This window comes from Plasmodium brasilianum, chromosome 11 (genome assembly GCF_023973825.1).
Source record: "Plasmodium brasilianum strain Bolivian I chromosome 11, whole genome shotgun sequence".
Lineage (NCBI taxonomy): Eukaryota > Apicomplexa > Aconoidasida > Haemosporida > Plasmodiidae > Plasmodium > Plasmodium brasilianum.
In genome coordinates, this window is record NC_090124.1 from 2449089 (window position 1) to 2470641 (window position 21553).

General features: G+C 19.1%; 4 protein-coding genes across 4 annotated transcripts; 2 read left to right on the forward strand and 2 right to left on the reverse strand.

Annotated features, from left to right (window-relative positions):
• Positions 1-2374: 2374 nt before the first annotated feature.
• Positions 2375-4212, reverse strand: MKS88_003963 (uncharacterized protein; the record flags this gene model as incomplete). The annotated part of the gene is made up of 3 exons (XM_067217102.1): positions 2375-2542; positions 2665-4062; positions 4186-4212. 3 exons carry the CDS (start codon positions 4210-4212, stop codon positions 2375-2377), a joined length of 1593 nt encoding a protein of 530 aa, XP_067072771.1.
• A 2688-nt stretch (positions 4213-6900) lies between these two features.
• MKS88_003964 (PIR protein) lies at positions 6901-8133 on the forward strand (the record flags this gene model as incomplete). Its single annotated transcript, XM_067217103.1, has 6 exons — positions 6901-6927; positions 7068-7127; positions 7185-7266; positions 7394-7646; positions 7700-7835; positions 7996-8133. The coding sequence occupies 6 exons, from the start codon at positions 6901-6903 to the stop codon at positions 8131-8133; spliced, it is 696 nt and encodes a 231-aa protein (XP_067072772.1).
• A 3827-nt stretch (positions 8134-11960) lies between these two features.
• Positions 11961-12857, forward strand: MKS88_003965 (uncharacterized protein; the record flags this gene model as incomplete). The annotated part of the gene is made up of 2 exons (XM_067217105.1): positions 11961-12047; positions 12186-12857. The coding sequence occupies 2 exons, from the start codon at positions 11961-11963 to the stop codon at positions 12855-12857; spliced, it is 759 nt and encodes a 252-aa protein (XP_067072773.1).
• Positions 12858-14315: 1458 nt separating this feature from the next.
• MKS88_003966 (uncharacterized protein) lies at positions 14316-14661 on the reverse strand (the record flags this gene model as incomplete). Its single annotated transcript, XM_067217106.1, has 2 exons — positions 14316-14459; positions 14593-14661. 2 exons carry the CDS (start codon positions 14659-14661, stop codon positions 14316-14318), a joined length of 213 nt encoding a protein of 70 aa, XP_067072774.1.
• Positions 14662-21553: the final 6892 nt, after the last annotated feature.

Genomic DNA, 21553 nt, shown 5'->3' on the forward strand with positions numbered 1-21553 from the left:
TATTATATATATTATATATATAGTAAGCATAATGGAAAAAAAAGGTACAACGTAGGATAATATGTAAAATACTAAAGGAAATATGACTTTCTCAAATAACTTAATGAATATTGGAATAATTATATAATAGTTAACAAATATATATATATCAATATATATATATTTTTGTTATTTTAATTTATGTTTTATAGATGCATTTGTACATAAGGAAGCTTTATTTGATATAGATAATTGTGTATTATCAATATTTAGATATATTCTATATAATTATTTTATTAAACTTTTTTAGGAAACATATTATATATATTATATCAACATTAAATGAGTATGTATATAATAAAAATGTTAACTTATATATGCGAAACATAATTACAATTTAAGAGTAAATAAAATACTTCAAATATAAAAGTTTTTAAAATAGCACAACAATAGTTATCACGAAAACGCTATTATTTATAATTTTTATATTTATATATTTTGGTATGCGAATTGTTTATACAAAATAAAAATAAATATATCAATATCTTTACATTATAAAATGCATGGCTATAGTTTTTCATTTTATTTTATATTAATAATGATCTAATATTTTGTATGATTTTTTTTTTTTCATTAAAAATATAGAAAATACATACATAATAAAAAGAAAAAAAAATAAGTTATACATTTTAGAAAGAAAAGTTATTAATATGTTTATATTTAATATTATGAAAATATAAAAAGAAAAGAATATTTATAATTTTACGTGTAACAGGGTAAAAATATGACTTCTTTATGTTATTAAAATTAAATGAAAAAAAAGTATAATTAACATTATGCTTATTAATTCCACCTAGTGCAATAATTAAACAGCATTATTATTTTTATCATTAAATATATATTTATGGATAAACTTTTATATTACTATATTTAATAATTCTTACTCTAAATAATATATACTTTAAATGAATGTATAGAACATGAAAGAACATATGCTTATTATTTATTTTAAATATAACGTTTTTCTAAAAAATATTTCAAGTTTCATATTATGTGTAATATTTTATATAAAATACAATAATGATAGCATATTTTAAAAATTTTAAATAATTTTAATTTTTATTAAATATTACCAACAATATATTTTTTAATAAAATACTTCATAAGTTTTATATACATAATAATATAAATAATATATTTTTCAATGTACCATAGATAATTAACGTATGTATATATTACATAAATAATATTGATATATTTTTTTATATGGCATAATCTCTCATTCTGAATTTTATTGTGCTACAGATTAATGAGAGATTGTATTAGTGTTGTATATTAATAAATTCCTTTTTTCTATTATTGATAAATTATAATTCATTTTATATTATTCTATTTTTTTATAAAAATTGTACATGTGCTGCCAGAACGGAAGAGTCACATGTAATACTAAATAGTTTAGCTCATTTATATAAAATACTGAATTGTAATAATACTATTGTATTAATTATGTTAACATAATTTACAATATTTTATTCTTTTTCGGAAGTTGTATTATATCTGTGTAAAATTTAATATGGAATTTTTATAAAATATATACTACCTATAACAAATAAGTAAGTCGAAAGAAGAAAAAAAGGGAAAAGAGAAGAAAATAATATAATAATATGTTATAATGAATTCTAGTTATTGAACTTAAATAAAAATATATATACGCAAGATATTTTATTAACGTAGGTATAATTCTTAAAATTAGTTATTTACTTTATAAAAAATATTCCAAGTAATCCTAATAACGAACTATTTTTATCCGTTTTTATTTAAATATTTACATTTAACTTCATTCTTCTTTCACATTTTTTGATGAGATATATGCATACGCTTTTTTTTAATTTTGTTCTTACTTATTTAAAGAGCTAGTTGTTTAGTTTCATATTGTATCATTGTTGTATATTCATGTATGTTCTCTCAAACATATTAGAACTTCTTATATTAGTAATATTTACTTATTATTTTATATATGTAGTTTAATATAATTTCGTTTTCTATTAATATATATAAATACTAATGTTTTACTATGCTTTTCCGTATAATATTAGTTTTCATATATTTTTATATTTTTCATATTATATGTAAAATTATACCTATTTTCCGTGATTAAATATTTTTTAATATAAAAGCTTTACCATATAGTTATATATAATTAATACACTGTATAATTTTTTATTTATACATTGTAAACACGAAAAAGATATATTTTATGTATTAACTGTATTTTATTGATATTTTTTTTTTTCCGTTGCTAATTATAAATGAGCGTATGCCTTCCTAATGCGATATTTTCAATGTAATTCTTCTAAATCATATTATATTCTATTTAAAGTAAACAAATATGGTTTCACCTAGAATAATAAGAAAAATGCAATCTTCTACTACCAACTTTCCTTTTAACGGATTTTGGAGCACGGATTACAAAATGCCGCATATGCGGATCATCATAATAGTAATCGTCAATTCTTTTTTTCCTTGGTACCTTTTTATGAAAACCTCTTCCGAAGGGCGTAAACTAATATAAAATTGAATAGTAAAAAAAATAAACAATATATTTATTTTATAATTATAAAATTTGAGGAATATTAAAAATAGAAAATTAATATATATTTTATTTTACTAAGAATATAAATTTACTTTATAATAAATGTAAATAGTTGAAATTATTCCCACTATCAAAGTAAATGCGATACCAACACGGAATATGTTGTTACTGAATATATTGGACTTATCTGAATTCCTTAAAAGTACAGATATACTTTCAGGAGAATATTTAACTCTAGCGTATGGGGCATAAGTATTCCATTTTGCACCAATCATTAGAGTATCACGAACACTTGGTTCTCTGCATTCTCCCGATATGCCTTTTACTAATCCAGGTTCTGAGCACTCTTGTTGTTTATCAGTTATTTTATCTTCCTTTCGATTTAGTGATTCTAAAGATGCTAATTGGTTATTAATTGTACTAGATTTTGTAGATGTTGGGGCTAATCCCTTCATAACTCCTTGAGGTTGTCTTGCTAAGGCGGACACAGGCAGTTGATTTGCATTTCCTGTACTTTGGACGGAACGTGTCATTTCACTTCTTGTTTGGATATCTCTAGATTCTTCTTTATTTACTCTGGTTGTACGTTGAACACGATAAAAAGAATTATAATAAGGTGAAGCTGGATGATTAAGAGATTTAGGAGATGCCGAAAACACATTACATATATGCCTTGCACCTTGAAGTGTTTTATCTTTAGGGATGTTATCTTTAATATATATACAGCTAGTAATATAAAAGGAACCTATAATATCTCTTCGGGAACCTCCAGAATCCATTGGATAACCGGAATTTGTAGTTTTTTCTAATTTTTTTAAGTTATTACATTTATCATATGCATTTGAATTTAATGTATATAAGAGTGTATTAGGATCAAACTCTGTTTCACACTTAAAATAATGTGGGCAATCAGGCCAAAATGGATGTTCGCAGCACTTTTTTTCTTTTTTATGCTTATTGTATAGCTCAATAATTCCAGAAAGATATTCCTTGTATTTTTCGAAGTTAGCATGTTCACAAGCACTGGGAGTTCTAATGGTGTCATAATTTTCAAAATAATCAAACAAATATTTCTCTTCTAACATATCTTTTAATTCTTGTAAAGCATTTTCTTTAACTTCAAATTTACAAAACTGTGCATTATAAGTATCAGTGATACTTTTTCTCGCTTCCGAAAATTCATCAATAATAGACTTTAAATTATTATTTTCCATTTTATCTCTCAAAATTTCCTTTAATTTATAATATACCCAGTATCTATAGTGCGAACAGAGATCATTATATCCTCTCATGTTATATCTTTCGGATAAACTTTTAGCATTTCTTAAAATTTTTCTACATAGTTCATATAAGTGCTCACCAGAATCATTTTCCATATTTTTAAGTTTTTGACAGCTTTCTTTGTATAGAGTGTCAGTAACATTTTCATTCAATATATTATATATATCACTTGATTGCGATCCTTTTAAAATTTTATTCTGAATATTAAACTGAAATAATAAATTATGTAATATTAAATTTTAATTTTATAGAAGAAATTAATATTTAATGTTGAGCAAAATAAATTATTTAAATTATAAGTTAGTAATTTTTTATAAAATTTAATAATGTACCAAAGTCTCTTCGCTTGTTTTTTCCATTTTATTTTGAGGTATTTTAAATAAAAGAAAATATCATTATTATTAGTTTTGAATTAACTATATATATATATTCAAAGAATAAAGTTTGTTAATACATTATGTTTTTCTCTAAATGTAATATAGTAAGTATATAAATATTTGTTAATAATAACAGTTAGTTATTTATGATTAAGAATTAAAAACTAGTAATAATATTAATAACAAAAAAATAAATATTTTTTATTTTTAAAAATTAAACACAGAAACATGTATGGTGTGTTAAGTGTAAAATGAAACACTAATTGACGAAATATTATTTTAGTTTATGTTAACATGTACAAATGATATATTAATCTACTAATATGTTAATAGGCGAAAAGTTGATTTAAAAATTTTTTTAGAATTAGTAAATTATAATTTATATGAAATAAGTATTTTTTCATTTCAATCATTTAATAAATTTGTTATTTATAAAATTTAGGTAAAATTATGTTTATTTTATTGTGAATAATTATTTGTGTTTGTTGTTTGGAACTACATTTATGTATTTATTCTGCAGAAAATGTTCTAGGATTTATTGCATTATATATTTTTTTTTATCAAAATTCAGTAAATATATTTGTTACATAAACATTTATAAATATGAATGTAACAATATGAATTAAGTTTGATTGCGCCTCTTGATAAATTAATGGATTTAATTATTAGTATAAAAAATTTATAAGTGAAAACTTCCATCAGTTATAGTTGCTCTATTTAGGAAATTCTCTTAAGTTTTATTATAAGGATATGGTTTTCCCCGTTTATCTATATATTGAAGTATATTATTATCATATTTTATTTTACTTTTAATTTCCATTTAATTATTTATAATGTTTTAAATAATATATGCTATATAATATATTTTCATTAATTTTTTTAAAGATGAATTAAAGTATGGTAAAAGCAATTAACTTTTATTAACAATATACATTCACTATAATAAGTATAGATATTGCAAGTAACTATTTTTATTTATTAGATTTAGCTTAATTAATAATACAAAGGACATTATACATTCTTTATATCATGAATAAATGTTATATGAAATAGCACTATAAGTAATACGTTAGATTTAACAATGGAGAAAAAGGGTAAATTTATTAATTTAAGTTTATAAATTTAATCTGTTATATAATTATTTTTTCATAGTAAATATTATATATACTAATACAAAAATAATTCTCATTAAATCAATCGTAATATTATCAAAAAACAAAAAACAATTGATATAAAAATTTGTTATTTCACTAATCATTCATTAGAAGAAGAATTTATTTATTAAAATATATTAAAAATTTTCTTTAATTTTTATTTTATTTTATCCTGAATATATTTAGGATTAAATAATTAGTAGTACACGAATTAATTTAATAAGAATAATATATTATTATGACATAATATAGTAAACTGAATGGTATTCATGCTCCTTGATTGAATATATTCCATTGTAAACCGTGTGTTTAAAAAAATATATGAATAACTATATATCAATTCTTTTTTTTTTTTTTTACAGTTTTTATTATTGTTGCTTTACTTAATTATTACTAAGTAGAGCATAAATAAATGAAAAAATATTGGATATAAATCAATTGATATGTACAAGGAAGTATTTTTAATTATTATTTTAATATATATATAAATGATAAAAATATATTTTTATAATATATATATGGCTTGCAATTAAATTCATTTTATGTTTAATTAAATTATCAGGTATATTTTTTTATGTCAAATAATAAAAATATATATTTTGTATTCTTATCTTAGTCTTTTTAAAATTGTGTATTTTTATATTTTTTAAAATAATATTATTTCAAATAAATTAAAAAAAAAAAAACTAATCTTATATATGTATGTATTTGAGTGGTTATTTTTTGGAGCATATATAATGTATTATTACTTTTGTAGTATACAGAAAAATAAAATATTAAATTTCCAAAATAATAATATAGAGAGAATAAATAATTTTTTTATGTAATAAATGGGATATTTTTTATTAAATATTTACAAATATATTTTTTTTTCTTATCAAATAGAATTTATAAAGTATTTATTATATTGAATAACATATTATAACATAAAAAGGATTTTTTAAATTTTACATTTCTAAGACACATTAGCAAAAGATAATATATTAAATTATGCATTATTATAATTGTTTATAGGAAGTAAATTATATTAATATATAACATATATATTTGAACCTTCTAATCATGTTATACTAAAGGAAAATAAATTATGTACATATTTATTTATAAAAAATATTTTAAAAATCAATTATGATAATTTAATGAATATTTTGATATAAACTTACATTTATATATCTATCATTTTGTAATAATTGTTGTACTATATATCATTAATAAAATTACGTAACACTCATATAAAATTAAATTTTATTATTGGTACTATGTTTCTAATATTATTTGTTTAAATTTTTTTACCGTTAAAAATGTTAATTTTGTGTTCTAATGATATAATTATAATTGTATAACATAAAAATTACAATTCAAGAATAAATTTCAGTAATTAATATTTATTTTCTAATAATATACATAAGGAATATATGTTATGTTAACATATTATGGTCCTTTATTCTTTATATATTGATATTTTTATTCTAATATAAAATGATTAATTCATTTAATTGATATATATTAAAACGTAATGAAGACTGAAGAGGAAAATGATTTGGTACATTTTGTATATTAATTATAATCGTTATTATTTACTAGTTGTTTTAATATTTTATATCTTAATTTGAATAGCAAATTACATTTTTTAAAAGAAAGTACATATATATATATGTTTCATTTCCTCTGATTAATTGTTAGGTAGATGTATCAAAAGAATTATCTAAAAATGAAAAATTTGATAAAATTAATGACGATATTGTTGCAACCTAAAATAGTTATTATTGTAAGGGGTTGAACAATTCTGGAAGCATTCAGATTGAAGTATTTTGTGTGAATATTTTAAATAAATTAGATAATCTTGAAAAGGATTATATAAAAAATAATAACCATGATTTTTGTTCCTACTTACTGGACATACGATAAAATAATGAAAGAATTTAGTAATACATGGAATAATTCTTTGGTTTAATGTGATATATCTAAACTTAATAGAATAATAATTTACGCATATAATAAAATTATAGGTGAAAGTTGTATATTTTATTCGGATGGTATGTTTGATGAATGGAGAGAAGAAAAGTATTTGTACTATTATTTTAAAAAATATAAAGATATTAAGAATAAACAAAGTGTAAGCGGAGAAAAAAAAAAGTATTGCAAATATCATGCAAAGATAAAAAGTTTATACAAAAGGCACATAAAGCAATGCTGTACTTATTTGATGGTACTGAAAAATAACGAAAACATGTGTCATAAATATTTTAATTGTGAAGAAGCGTATAACCCTTATGATCTTTTTCTGAATTAAAATGTGAACAAAATTCATACAGTGGATATTGGAAAACAATAATTGAAGATTTAATTATTGATCGTGATATAATGAAAGGTGAATACTCTTTAAAAGGAACACTTAGAAATTTAATATATGATCCTTTCTACAAAGGAATAACTTTTGGATTTGTAGTTGTAGGAGTACTTTTCACTTTATTCTTATTTTATAAGATAAATATAAATTTAATTTTAAAATGTAAATATGTTACACAATTTTGTATAATTAATCTGCCTTATAAAAGTGTAATTACGAAATAAATATCTTTTGTCTCTTATACATTTATTTTTTTGTTAGATTACTCTCCGTGGAAAAAATAAAAATAAAGATAATTTTTTGGAAACATCCGAAAGCATAGTAAGATTTTATAAAGCAAAACACAAAAAAACAAATTGGGAAGACAATGAAATTCCTTTATCTTATTATTCTGTGTGAAAAGTTTTTTTCTAATTTTACATATGTCATAAAATGTTTTGGGGAAGCAGTATTATGATAAAAATATATAGTCGAATAATATTATATATGGAATTTGTCTTGATATATTATTTAACAAATAATGTAATGAATTGTATCTATCAACATTATATTAATATATAACATGTTATAACGTTGTTAATCTTTTATTAATATAATTTAATTTTATTTTATCATACAGGATCGTTCAATATATAATTGATTAAATACTAAATTCTGTGAATTTAACACTTGATATTTCAAAATTTGAGTTCCATGAATTATTACACATCTAGTTTTTTAAATATAACTATATAAATATCATTATTTATGTCTAATTATACATTAAATTATAGCTAATTCTTATTATTACTTATTTTTAGCTCATTTAATAATAATTTTGTTTATCAATCGACACTTTTTTGAACGTTACAATTATTTGATTAATAAGACGTCCTTTCTCTTATATTTTCACTTGTATCATATGTATGGGTTATCTATAAGAGTTTGTACATATTCTAAATATATGTGTTTATGAATGATATGGATATTGATTATAATATTAAAATTAATACTAATTTAATTATCATCTGTTTTTACGTAACAATTAATAATTATGAATAAAGTAATTGTTTTCTAAATGCATATTGTTTTTTTTTACCTTGTCAATAGAGTATACAGAAAACTTTATATATGAACTTTTAGAGTTCCGTTACAATAATATGCATTTATATACTATTATATTTTTAGTTTTATTACTAAAAAAAAAGGCATTATTACCTTTTTTTCTTTAATTTTTTTAAAACACCTTTCAGTTTGCTTATTCATGAATTTATTTTATATGCTAAAGATTGTTATTATAGAGCATTTATAAATTAAAATTATATACAGCAATATAAGCTGTATAAAACGCATATTCACATACATATATATGATAATATCTAAAACAATGACTATTAAAATGATTATTTTGTTCATTTAAATATTTCAAAAAAAAATTTGTTGAAGACAACATTATTTTTCAAATGAAGTAAAATAGTATATAAAAAAATTTATATTTATAAACACGGCACTATTACAAAAGTAATTTTTTGCCGTAATAGATTAAAGGAATTCTATAATAGCTTTATCAATTTTAGTTGAAATAATTTATAATTCAAAAAAAGGTAAAAATATGTAAAATAAAACAGTAACAGGTAATGATATTTTTGGATATGATTAGATAAATTCATACTAAATATGATTAGAATATGCTGTTTCTCATGTATGTGTCTGCTACAGTGAAGTTTTTATAGGAAATGGAATTCATTAAGACTTAACATCTTCATATACCTCATTTACAAATTTAATAGGTAGTCACCTATTGCTGCTAGTCATATTATTTTTACAAGTTTCATAAAATATTTGAAAAATTGTGATTTCATATAAAAATTATTTCTCTTTTGTATAACATATATATATATATATATTATTATATTACAGGTTTTATTTTCAGCGTGTATAAGAATATTATATTTATTAATTGAATAATGAGGACTTTTCGTAAATAGAAAAACAAATAGTTTTTATTAAAAATTAAAAAGGGAAAATTTTTAAGAAGTTTTTCTTGTGTTTGAAGGAAAATATAAAGGTACACATAAATAACATATGTCTGGAACTATATAAACAGTATATTAAATTCTGTAAAAATTAATACTTTAAATGAATATTTTATAATTTGTATATATTTTACTTCATAGATTGTATAAATAAGATTACAATATTCTTAAATTTAATATGATATTTTATTTAACTAGTTTTATTTGTGTATATTAAATATATAAATTCATAATTTGAAAAATACGTAAATTTTATTAGAAGATATATATATATATGATAAAAGATATATGTTATTATATATTCACTTAATAAGGAGAAACTTTTTATGTTCTCCAGAGAAATTAATATATATTTGAATGAATTTTAAATTAAAAATAAAACATTAATAATTTAGGTAAGTATAGATATATTATTTAAAAAGTAGAAAAAAAAAGGATATTTATAAATAATCAGAGGTACTAAAAATGAAGAATCCCATTAATATGTAAATGTTTAACATAATTTTATAATATAGTTCACATACTTTTTATAGTGATATTATAGTTTATATTTATATTTGTTTAAATATTAAAAATAGATTACTACATATCATATATAGTAACATTATTTATAGTAAAAAAAACGAAAACTACCAAAATGTGAGAAGAAGAAGAAAAAACAAAATAAGTGTGTTTATAAATGCCGTATAAATATATATAGATAAAATAAAATAATAAAAAAAAAAAACAGTGTTAATTTTTGTAGTTTTAAAATAATGCTATAAATTTAGCTATTTTTTCTCTTTTTTAATTTTTTTTATTTATAGGCTTAGAATATAGTACTTCTTTAGAACAGTAGTATAATGTTATATTTCAAATATTTACAATAATTTTTGGTGTACATAATATTTTTAGAATTATCGTTCTCTTCTCTATATCACATAAGTTCTGGAAACATTTTCGCATCATATATACTTGTTGTTAAGAGTTCTTTTAATAGAATACTATTTATTTATATATTTATGTGGATTTATTATGGTGCATAAGTGAAATATGTTCCAAATACTATGAATTTAAAAAAAAATAAATAAAAAATAATATTTTCTTAAAGCTTTTAATCGAAAAGTTAATATATGATATATATTAACAGATTATATTGTTCTTTGTTTTCATTTTATATGTACGTGTTATATGCAGTGTATTATTTATAAATGTCTTTCATTTAATATGTTTTTTATAGTGAAAAAGTATAAAATATTTTTATAACATTATAGTTTCCCTTTCCCTTTCTCTTTGATTTTTTTTTTTTTTTTTTGTGTATTGTTATTTCTTATAAACAAATATAATTAATTGAAAAAAAATAAAATAACTAAATATATAAATATAATTTGTTCACTTTTTAAAAAAAATGGTATAAATTGAACTTAAATTAAAATCATATTCTTAAAGAATTATGATAGAAAAATAAAAAAATGAATACATAAGTGACTTTAAGATATGGATTTATTCATATATTAAGTTGTAGAATATAAATATAATTTTTTAATTGTATTATAGTATAGAAAAGCTTGAATATACCCAAGGAGTACCTAAAAAAATTTTAATAATTAATATAACACAGAAGGCTGTTTTTTTTTTTTTTTTATTAAGTTTAATATATTGTTACAATAATTATTATTTTATTAAAAATAATTATTTCCTCAAAATATAATTTTTATAAAATTGAAATTATTAAAATTAGATAATAATTAAAATTAGTAAATGTTTTAAAATTTAGAGTAGTATACTATGATATATATATTAATATATTATATATATTTTATATACTATGGAAACTCAATATTTCCAAAAAATAGGAAATGAAATATTTTTTTTTCATTTATTCTGAAAAGGTTTCGTAAAAATATTATTTAATTATTGCTCTAAGTGAAATAATTATATAACATATTTAAAATAGTTACTAATAAAATTATTTTATTTTAATTAAAGTATAATTTTTATAAATATTGTTAAGGTAAATATTTTATAATACCTTATTAAATATATTTTTCGTTTTTATATATATTGTAAAATACATTACAGTTATATACATTTCATGCATTATTTAAGAAAAAATAATATTTTTTTTTTTATTGTTTTAATAAATACACTATCTTACATCATTGGAAGTATATTATATTATTATTAATTCTGTTTTTACTAAATATATTAATAAAATCAAATATGTATATCATGGCAAAAAATATTAAAACTATATTTTTAATTAAATTTTCTGGGTGTATTCTTTTAACTTGGTTATGGAATTTTAGGAATGATATGGTATGATAATATAGTATAAGGATATTTTTGCGTTATACTTTTCGTTGGTGTTTTATATATTATTATTTATACTACTTTTTATAATGGAATTATTTATTATACTAAGTAAGAAATACTTACTTTTTTTTTTTTTTTTAGATTATACATATAAAATCTTTGGATGAGTGCTATACTCTTGGTAGAATTTTAAATAAAAGAACACATAGATTACTAGCTGAGTATAAAAAGGATAAGAGTTCAGATATATTAGTATTAAAAGAAGATATACCAAATTATAGAGAGTTTGAAAAGAAAGATATATCTTATTGTATCAAAGGGGAAATACGGAAAATTGAAAAATCTAATAAACCACTACATAAGGAAAGATTCTATACACAAGTTACCGATGATAATAAGGGAATCATTGATAAAAAATATTTTCATTTTGAAAAAAAATGGGTTAATAAAAAAGATTACGGAATTCTCCGAGACAAAAGTAGAAAAATTAGTGAAAATGATTTAAAAAAAATAAAATTTAGAAGTTACGGATTTATAGTTACTCTGTTTTCTATTTTTTTCTTGTTTGGTATAGTATACCCTGTATTAGAAGGATTAAATATGCTGAAAGAACTAAAAAATAATCTTTTAGGAATATTAGGTAATATTATAGGTGATCCTACTGCAGTACAACACTATATTTGTTCAATTTTTTTCGGAGTACTTATCTCTATATTAGCTATAATAATTATAATAACGATTCCTAAGATCTTAATAAATAATGAAAAATATAAAAAATTTAAGTTGATGGATGAAAAAATGTATAATAAGTAGTATGAATTTTTCTGTAAGCATTTTATTAATACGAAGAGACAACTGTATAATCTTTAAATATATATTCTTTTTAAACACGGCTATAATTGAAATAATTTCATAGATGCATGTGTGCATATCATATTATGTTTTTACGTAAAGTAAGAAATTATATTCCTAACCTTTTTATGAATTTGAAAGATTTAAAGATTTGCATTATTTCTTATAAATTGTTGTTTCAGTATAATTAAATATTAATGCTTAGTATATATATTTCTCCATTAAAATTGATTCTTATATAGAACATATATAATGGAATTAAAACTAGCGTATAATATAAAAAGTAATATAATTTAATGGATGTCCTGTAATAATTTATATTTTAAATGAAAAATACTTTTGTCCCATTTTTTATCTTATTCTAGTCTAAAATTATTATTTGTATGTATATTGAGATAAATATATAATTAGCTTTGTACTAAAAATAAATATGTTTTTTTTGTACTTAACGGAGAAAAATAAACGTATTATATAACATTGATATATATATATATATAGATTACATAAATAGTTAGAGAGTATATTTTTACATAAAATTAGAAACTTTAATAATTTAAACTAAAAATTAAAATTCAAATAATATATTTATAATACAAGAAATATGAAATTTTATGAAGACAAATTTGTAAAGTGAAATGTAAAAAATACAAATAATTTACATTTTGTATCATTGAATACAGGCATATATTTTTTTACAATTGAACATATAAAATTTTATTCACGTTCCAATTATTATAATAAATTTATAAAATTAATTTTTTACAGTTAATACTTTTTTCTAGAAATAGTTTAATTTATCAGATATTTTTATGTATATTAATATAAAAAAAATTGTATTATCCAAAGCAGCAAAACAAAATATTAAAAGAATTTTACTATAAATACCAATAAATAAGGAATTATAATATTAAATATTAACACAAATAATTATGAGGTAATAGGGATAGAGAAAAGTGGTATGCCTGCAATTAAGAGTATAATTATTACTGAAATTAAAGAACACAACGACACCGCCGCTGACAAAGTAAAAGAGTACATAATTGCAAATCGTAGTGGATGTGTTCGATTAAAATGTAAAATAGTATTAACGTTATCTTCTAAATTAATAGAATTATATTTACTGCTTGATCTGATATAGCTTAAAGATGAGTCATTCATTGAGTGAAATTTTTTTAAGGATTTTGGTAGGTCTCTATTTTTCTGAATATCATCATAATGTTTTAATGTAAGATATATTTTTTTTTAAATTATGCTTAAAGTTAAAATCTCTATATTTTGGGGTATTTTTACGTTGCATCACATAATTTAGTTCTTCATGATAAATATCACTTCATATAGATTCATTGTGTTGTTTTTGAAAAAGGTTTTTATGTCCTAATGCACGTGGTTTTTCTTCAAATACTTCAGTACATTGGTCTTCTAAATCATTTTTTTTTCTTTTGAAAATTTATATTTATCTTCCACTGATGATCTTGTTTCACTACATAACAATCTGTTAAATTTTACATTTAATATATTATTTCGGTTCATTTCCTTGTTCAATGATTTATAATAGTTTGGTGACTAAAAGTAAAAATTCATATTAAAAATTCAAAAAACATATATTTATATAATAAATAACCAAAAATTTATTGTAAAATAGAAATATAAATTAAAAAAGAAAAAGAGAAATATTTAAGTATAATAACTGTGATACCTCGTCAGAATATTTGAATGCCCATATTAGACAAGTAAAAATAAAATCTTTGGTAAAAAAGATTAACATTTTGTATTTTGTCTTATAAAGAATTTTTTAAAGTTGTTAGCACTTATAAAATAATTTACTAAATATATTTGTTATTTTCAAAACGACTGAGTAAATGATTACTTTACAAATTGTCTCAGTTATTTTAAATTTTTTGGATATAACAAGTATTTATATTTTTTTTTAAATAAATATAGCTTTAGTAGACACTGAAGTACAAGAAAAATGTTACAGTTGAAAAAAAATATATATAAGTTAAAGCTGTATTTAAAAATATTATTAATGTTATTCAAATGAAACAGATAAAAAAAGTTTTAACAGATATTTTAAGGACAGAATTGTATTAATATCATAATTGAAAATACAAAAATGTTATTTGCAAAAACAAAAATATGTGTATATATATAAATACAATGAATCAATCAGATATTGCTTTAATGAGGATATAATATAAGATAAATTCTAGTAATAAAATATGCATTAGTATATATTCAAAATATATATTTAGAAGAATTATATTTTGTTATGTTGTTAAAAAATACATTGTAAAATTTTTTTAGAAATTATATACTAACTATCCTGTTGTAATTATATTTGAAATTATTTTTGAAAAAAATTATTTATTAAAAAAGGGAAGGAATACGTAGAGTACCAGTAAAAATATAATATATTACATTCATTTATGTTATATATAGTATTAGATTTTGTTATAATTTGATCTAGTGTAATTAATAAAAACTAAGGTAACAAAATATAATTATTTAATATATACTTATTTATATTTTTATATTATAAATAATATATGAAATTTTTATTTTATATAATAATTTAAGGGCCTGCTCTATTAATACTTTGCAGATAATGTAATTTATATATGAATCCAATAATTCCAGTAATACAGTGATAAAAAGAATATTAAAACCATAAAATTTGAATTTATTATAAGGCATTTTATAAATGTTTCAAACGTACAAACAGGATATAATATAATAAGAAAAAGTACGATTAAATTAAACATTGTGTATTAAAACTAATTATTTTTTTGTATTTATTTTAGCATTTTACTGGTTATTTTTATATACTATTTTTTTTCTATTTAATAAGGTTATTTGTTATTTGTAAAATAATTTTATTAATATTTTTCAATCCGAATACCATTAGCAAAAACAGTTAATAAATTAGAATGTAACATTTTTAAAATATATTTCAACAAATTTTTAGAAGAATGATTTTTTATTTTGTAAGATAAAATTAGCTGAAAAAAAGAAAAATAAGTAATATTAAAAGTGATTTATTTTGGGTTTATATGAAGTATTTTATTTATTAATATTATTTTTTTCTTTTCATATTCGTTTTTAGCATATCTTAAAAATAATTATATTTATGAATTATATGTTTCATATTTAATATAAGTTTTTGCAAAGTTAATGTTAAAAATGATCAAATATAAAAATACTCGTAAATTTAGCGAATTCTATTATTATAATATAATGTCATAAGGAAATCATGTAAATAACAACAAGAAAAAAAAAGGGAAAAAAAAAATTGTTAGGTTTGCTTTATATGTTTACCTTATACGTTAATTTATAATTAAAATATATAATGAAAACGAAATATTTGGTAATGTTAATACCAAACCTCATTCGTTCATTTGTAAAGAAAAAATTTATTGGGAAAAAATTCATCTTTGAATTTAAGTAAATAAAATGAAAAAAAGAATAATAATGTTTATGGTTAATTTTTTAATTATTCACTTAATATTTTATTTTATTAGCTCTATGAACTTGTTAATTATATAGTAATTAATTTGATATTGAAAGAAAATATATTACAAGGTTTCATGAATATATATATATTTTTTTATTTATGAATACAAAATATAAAATAAAATAAAAAATTAAATACCAAAATGGATGCATGCATACTTTATTTCTAATATTTGAATCTAAAAAGAAAGCTTTACTTTTGGTTATGATATTTAATGTGTACAAAATAAAAATTTTTGATGTCTGTTAAAAAATTAAATTTAATTTGTTATTCATATATTATATAAAAATGTTAGTATTCCATATAATTTTTATAATGTGAATGCGTAAAAAAATTTATTATATTATTTTGATTCATTACACATTTTGTATACAATGGAATCATAAAATTATTTTATAATTATAATATATATCAGTAGAATTAGTGATATTGTGGTATTTCAAAAAATAATAATATTATTCAGGAATAAAAAAAAAGATATGAAAATAAAGATTTAAATATATATTTTTTTAAATTTTAATAAAATATTTTATTATATATGTTTTATATTTTTTATGTATAACTGATGGTAATTTTTTTATTGCTAATATTATTTTTTATAAAAATAATAGCCTTTTTAGTAAAATGTTGAATTGGTTGCTGTTACAAGTAAATAATATGTATAGATTATACTATATTGACATTGAATAATTAAATCTATAAGAATATATTACTATATCGTTATTGTATTTGTCTTATAGTTTAACTTATCATCCAATACACAATGTTTACATCTATATAAATATATATATATAGTTCAGTAAATAATTTCGATAAATTAAATATAATGAGTAAAATGTTATAAGAGATTATATGAAAACTTCTAATTATATAGAAATATAAACAATCTAAGGAATAATTTATTCCGTAATAAATTTATGATTACTATGTAAAAATGGTGAGAAAAATAAAATTAAGTTCTTCTGTATAATAAAAATTTATTAATTTGTTCTTTTTGTATAAACTTGTCACTGTTACAATAATAGGATATAATTACAATATGCATATTTTTCCTTTTTTCATTTTATTTACCTTTTTTGCTGTTATTTGTTTCATTCTTTTAATTAAGATTTTCTTATTATAAGGTAAAACACATTCTGAATTAATATAATATATTTTTAAGTCTTATTTTTAGTTACTGATAAGTAAAACTATAAACCATAAGAAACAAAGAGGTACTTCTTTGAATTACAAAACTGAAGTATTATTAGCATAATACATGATAGAAAATGAATAAAAAATGTAACTTTGTAAAAGAAGGTGCCAACAAATGATGAACAAGGAAATAAAAAAAAGGAAGAAAAAGAGGTAATACGAAAGTAGAATAAACTTAAGTTAGACAAAATTAAAGAAAATACAAGAACTAATCGAATTAAAAGGTATAAGGAATAACTTAAACCAAAATACAAAGAATTAAAACATACATTAACTACCGTAAAGGGAATAAATTTATTATTAAAAAAAAGGTTCTACGTCAAAGTCTATTAAAAAAAGTAGTAAATGTATTTTGAAAATTGTGTGCTGAATATTCTATGATATATAGTTGCAAATATAAAAAAACGAAATTTAATTCAAATATTTATAATAAAATACATTAATACAATTTGTGAATATTACTTTCCTCACTACTTTTGAAATTATTAATTTTGTTTCTTTGTTTCATAAATTAAGTTTATGAAATTTGAATATTCGCTAGTACATATAAGTATTATTTACCTATCTTTACATAGACACCCTAAAATATGATGTATTATCAAAAAGAATAGTAAGCGCTACTTTTAAGCATAGTATTTTTACGCAAAAGATATTTATTACAGAGTTTAACAAACTTATTGCATTTTTAGTAATAATACGTTCTTAAGAAATATTGAGGAAAAATGTAATCACTAAGAAATCTCCACTATAAACTTAAATATTTTTATGTCATAAGAAGTTTAATATATATCTTAAATTTTATTAGAATTTGGATATATTTTCTTCCAAAATTTTTTATATAGCATTTTATTCAAATGTCTATATGTTCATATTTAATATATATCTATGTATTCATGCATTTAACAATACTAATTATTTATGATATATATATTTACTTAAAAACAACTTAAATATTTCAAGAATAAATTCAAAATACTTACATACGATACTTTGTTTGGATTGTTATGTATAGTTAATGTAGAATGACGTGAATATTTTTATTACATATAAAATTCAAAAAACTGTTTAGGGAAAAATGAATAATCGTAAAAATAACAATTTTAATTAGTTACTTGAGAATCTAGAAAATTTTTATTAAATAAGAAGATATAAGTTTACATAATTTGTATCATTATGTATTCCTTTTAATATACAGAACTAGTCATTAAGATACACTTTTATATTTCTTTATATAAAAAAAAATTTGTAATATACGAAAAAATAAGGGAGAGTGAATTGAATATTGTATAGTTATGAAACGATTATCTATCCAAATACTTTTTAATCATACGTATAACATATATAAATATATATCATATACACATATGAAAGTATGAAATATAAAATTATCTCATTCTAATTCAATTACACATGGTAATAATAATGATATAGTATAAACAAAAATATAATATGTTTTTTATGTAAATTTATTATTTATTTTTTAGAACAGTAATTTAATTCTCCAAATTAATATGAGTTTATTAGTGCATAATAAAAATAATATATACAATATAAATATTTTTATAATTATCGCAGTTAACTGAGACAAATAATAAGATAAAAAAACAAATGAAATATAAATATGTTTTCTTTTATAAGGTCGTTTTGTAAAAAATCCGATTTATTTAATTCAGAGTATATGTATAAATTTTTTAATATAATATCTAGCTTATGAAGTAATTATTTATAAACAAATAAAAAATAAATATATGGTTCTCTCAATTATAAATTTTTCAAGAAAAGAAATTATATATTAAATATTTTACTTAATTTTATTATATAAAAGTTCTCACATTTCGTAGCGATATTAATTTATATTGCAACTAATTTTAGCTAAATTTATTTTAACTTTTCATAATTATTAAAGTTGTTTGTTTACGAATTTTATTTTTACATTTTTATTTTTTTTATATTATTTATATTTCTATGAAATCCATAAATTTTTTTATTTTTACGATAAAAAAAGAAAATAAGGAATAAACTAAATTATTAATTTCAAAAAATTAACTTTTAGTAATAATAAATAAAATATATTTATATAAATTATACAATAATTATAAGGTTCTATTTATAATTATTAGTTAAAAAATTATGTAACTGTTCATTTGTATTTCTCTTTTTAAAATATAAAAATTTTTTAAGTGTTTTAAATTCAAGAATACAGAATTTATATAATAGTGCACAAGTATTCTTCATATCAGAGGTATATTTTATATTCATTATAATTTGCGCAATATTGAAAAATTGTATATTATTTTTATTTTTTTTTTCACTTCGTATAATTGGTATTAAATGTCATATAGCAGTTTAAGTTTTTTAATTATTATATAATGTATAAAAATTATAAGTGCTCGGAGATACATTTTCTAACAGGAAAATAAGAAAACAATTAATAGCAATATTCCTAATGAACATGTCAGTTTGAGCACTCATTTAATATATGTATTTTCTATTTTAAATATAAAATAAAATCATTAAACATTAAAAGATCAATTTTATTTTATTTCAAAACGGTACAAATAGCTAAATTTATTATTGTTTTATCAGGTATTATAAATATATATGTTTCAAACATTTATTAACAATATGTACTATACCAAAACGTATTGTAAAAATGTTACTTTTTCTAAAAGTAACAATATTGAAAATATTTATTAATATATTTTCAAAATTATTTATTACTTTTTAATATTTACATTTGTATTTTATTTTTTAATGTTTAATATATATTTAAAAGAAAAAAAAAAAAAATTATAATTTAAATGACCTTATACTTTTATTAGAATCTTATGAAAATTCGATGAATTTTTTTACTAGTATAATGAAGATATAAAGTTAAATAATTGCAACATTAACGGAAAAATGAAATTTTTTATTTTAGTTAAAACTCCTATATTTCTTCTAGATACTTAATTATGTTTTAATTACTATTATGTGGTATAATAATATCATCTGTGTAAATGCGCTTAATATTCATTACTGCTTCATATTATGTATATATATAATAAAAATAATAACAGCACCTTAAAGAGTACATATACATGTCACATCATAAATAATTAAACAATTTTATTTTCATTGTAGCAAGCTTTGATGAATCTATAGATAATATGTAAAGTACCGTAGAGCTTTATATTAAAAAAGTGATATTTTGTTATCAGAAGGTGAGTAAACAAAAAATGTAGAATTTTAAGGCATGTTATTTGGAGATAGAAATTATCATTCAGAAAATGAGGACAATAAAGACAAGTAAGAATTTTATAGAAAATGAGAATCCATGAAAAAAAAATAATACAAGTGCTTCATCCAAATGTTTAGTCAATAAATTCACATCAGTTACATGAAGATCATTTGCAGATGTAGATTATTTCTTTGAAAAAATATTATATAGGGTATTTAGTACTATATATAATTACAGGAGATGTATGTATTCTATCCATATGAAAGGTTCAAAATGTTCAACATATAAAAGAAAAACCTTAATATTTGTACTACCTGTAATACCTTTTGAAAAAGTACTTTCATTATTTATTTTATGTTCTTATTATGAAAACATTTTTTCAGGTAATGAAGAAATGGTCCTTGATTTATAAGAATTTATGAAATATCATGATCATTACGTTTTATATTTGTTAGATTTTTTGAGTATTTCAATGGTTATTTAAATTCTTGTAAAATTCATGAAATATGAAATTGACATTGGAGCAATGTACTTTAAACGCTGATATTATAGATTTATTAGCTTTAGAAAAAACTTTTCTTGAATAACTGATAAAGATTTACTTTATGCTTAATGATATTATTTTCTCAGAAAAAATGTCTTCTTGTATGAATATAAATTTAATCATGTTTCATAGATATTTTACTAATATGTATAGATTCACAAAAGTAAAAATGTATATATTAAATATTT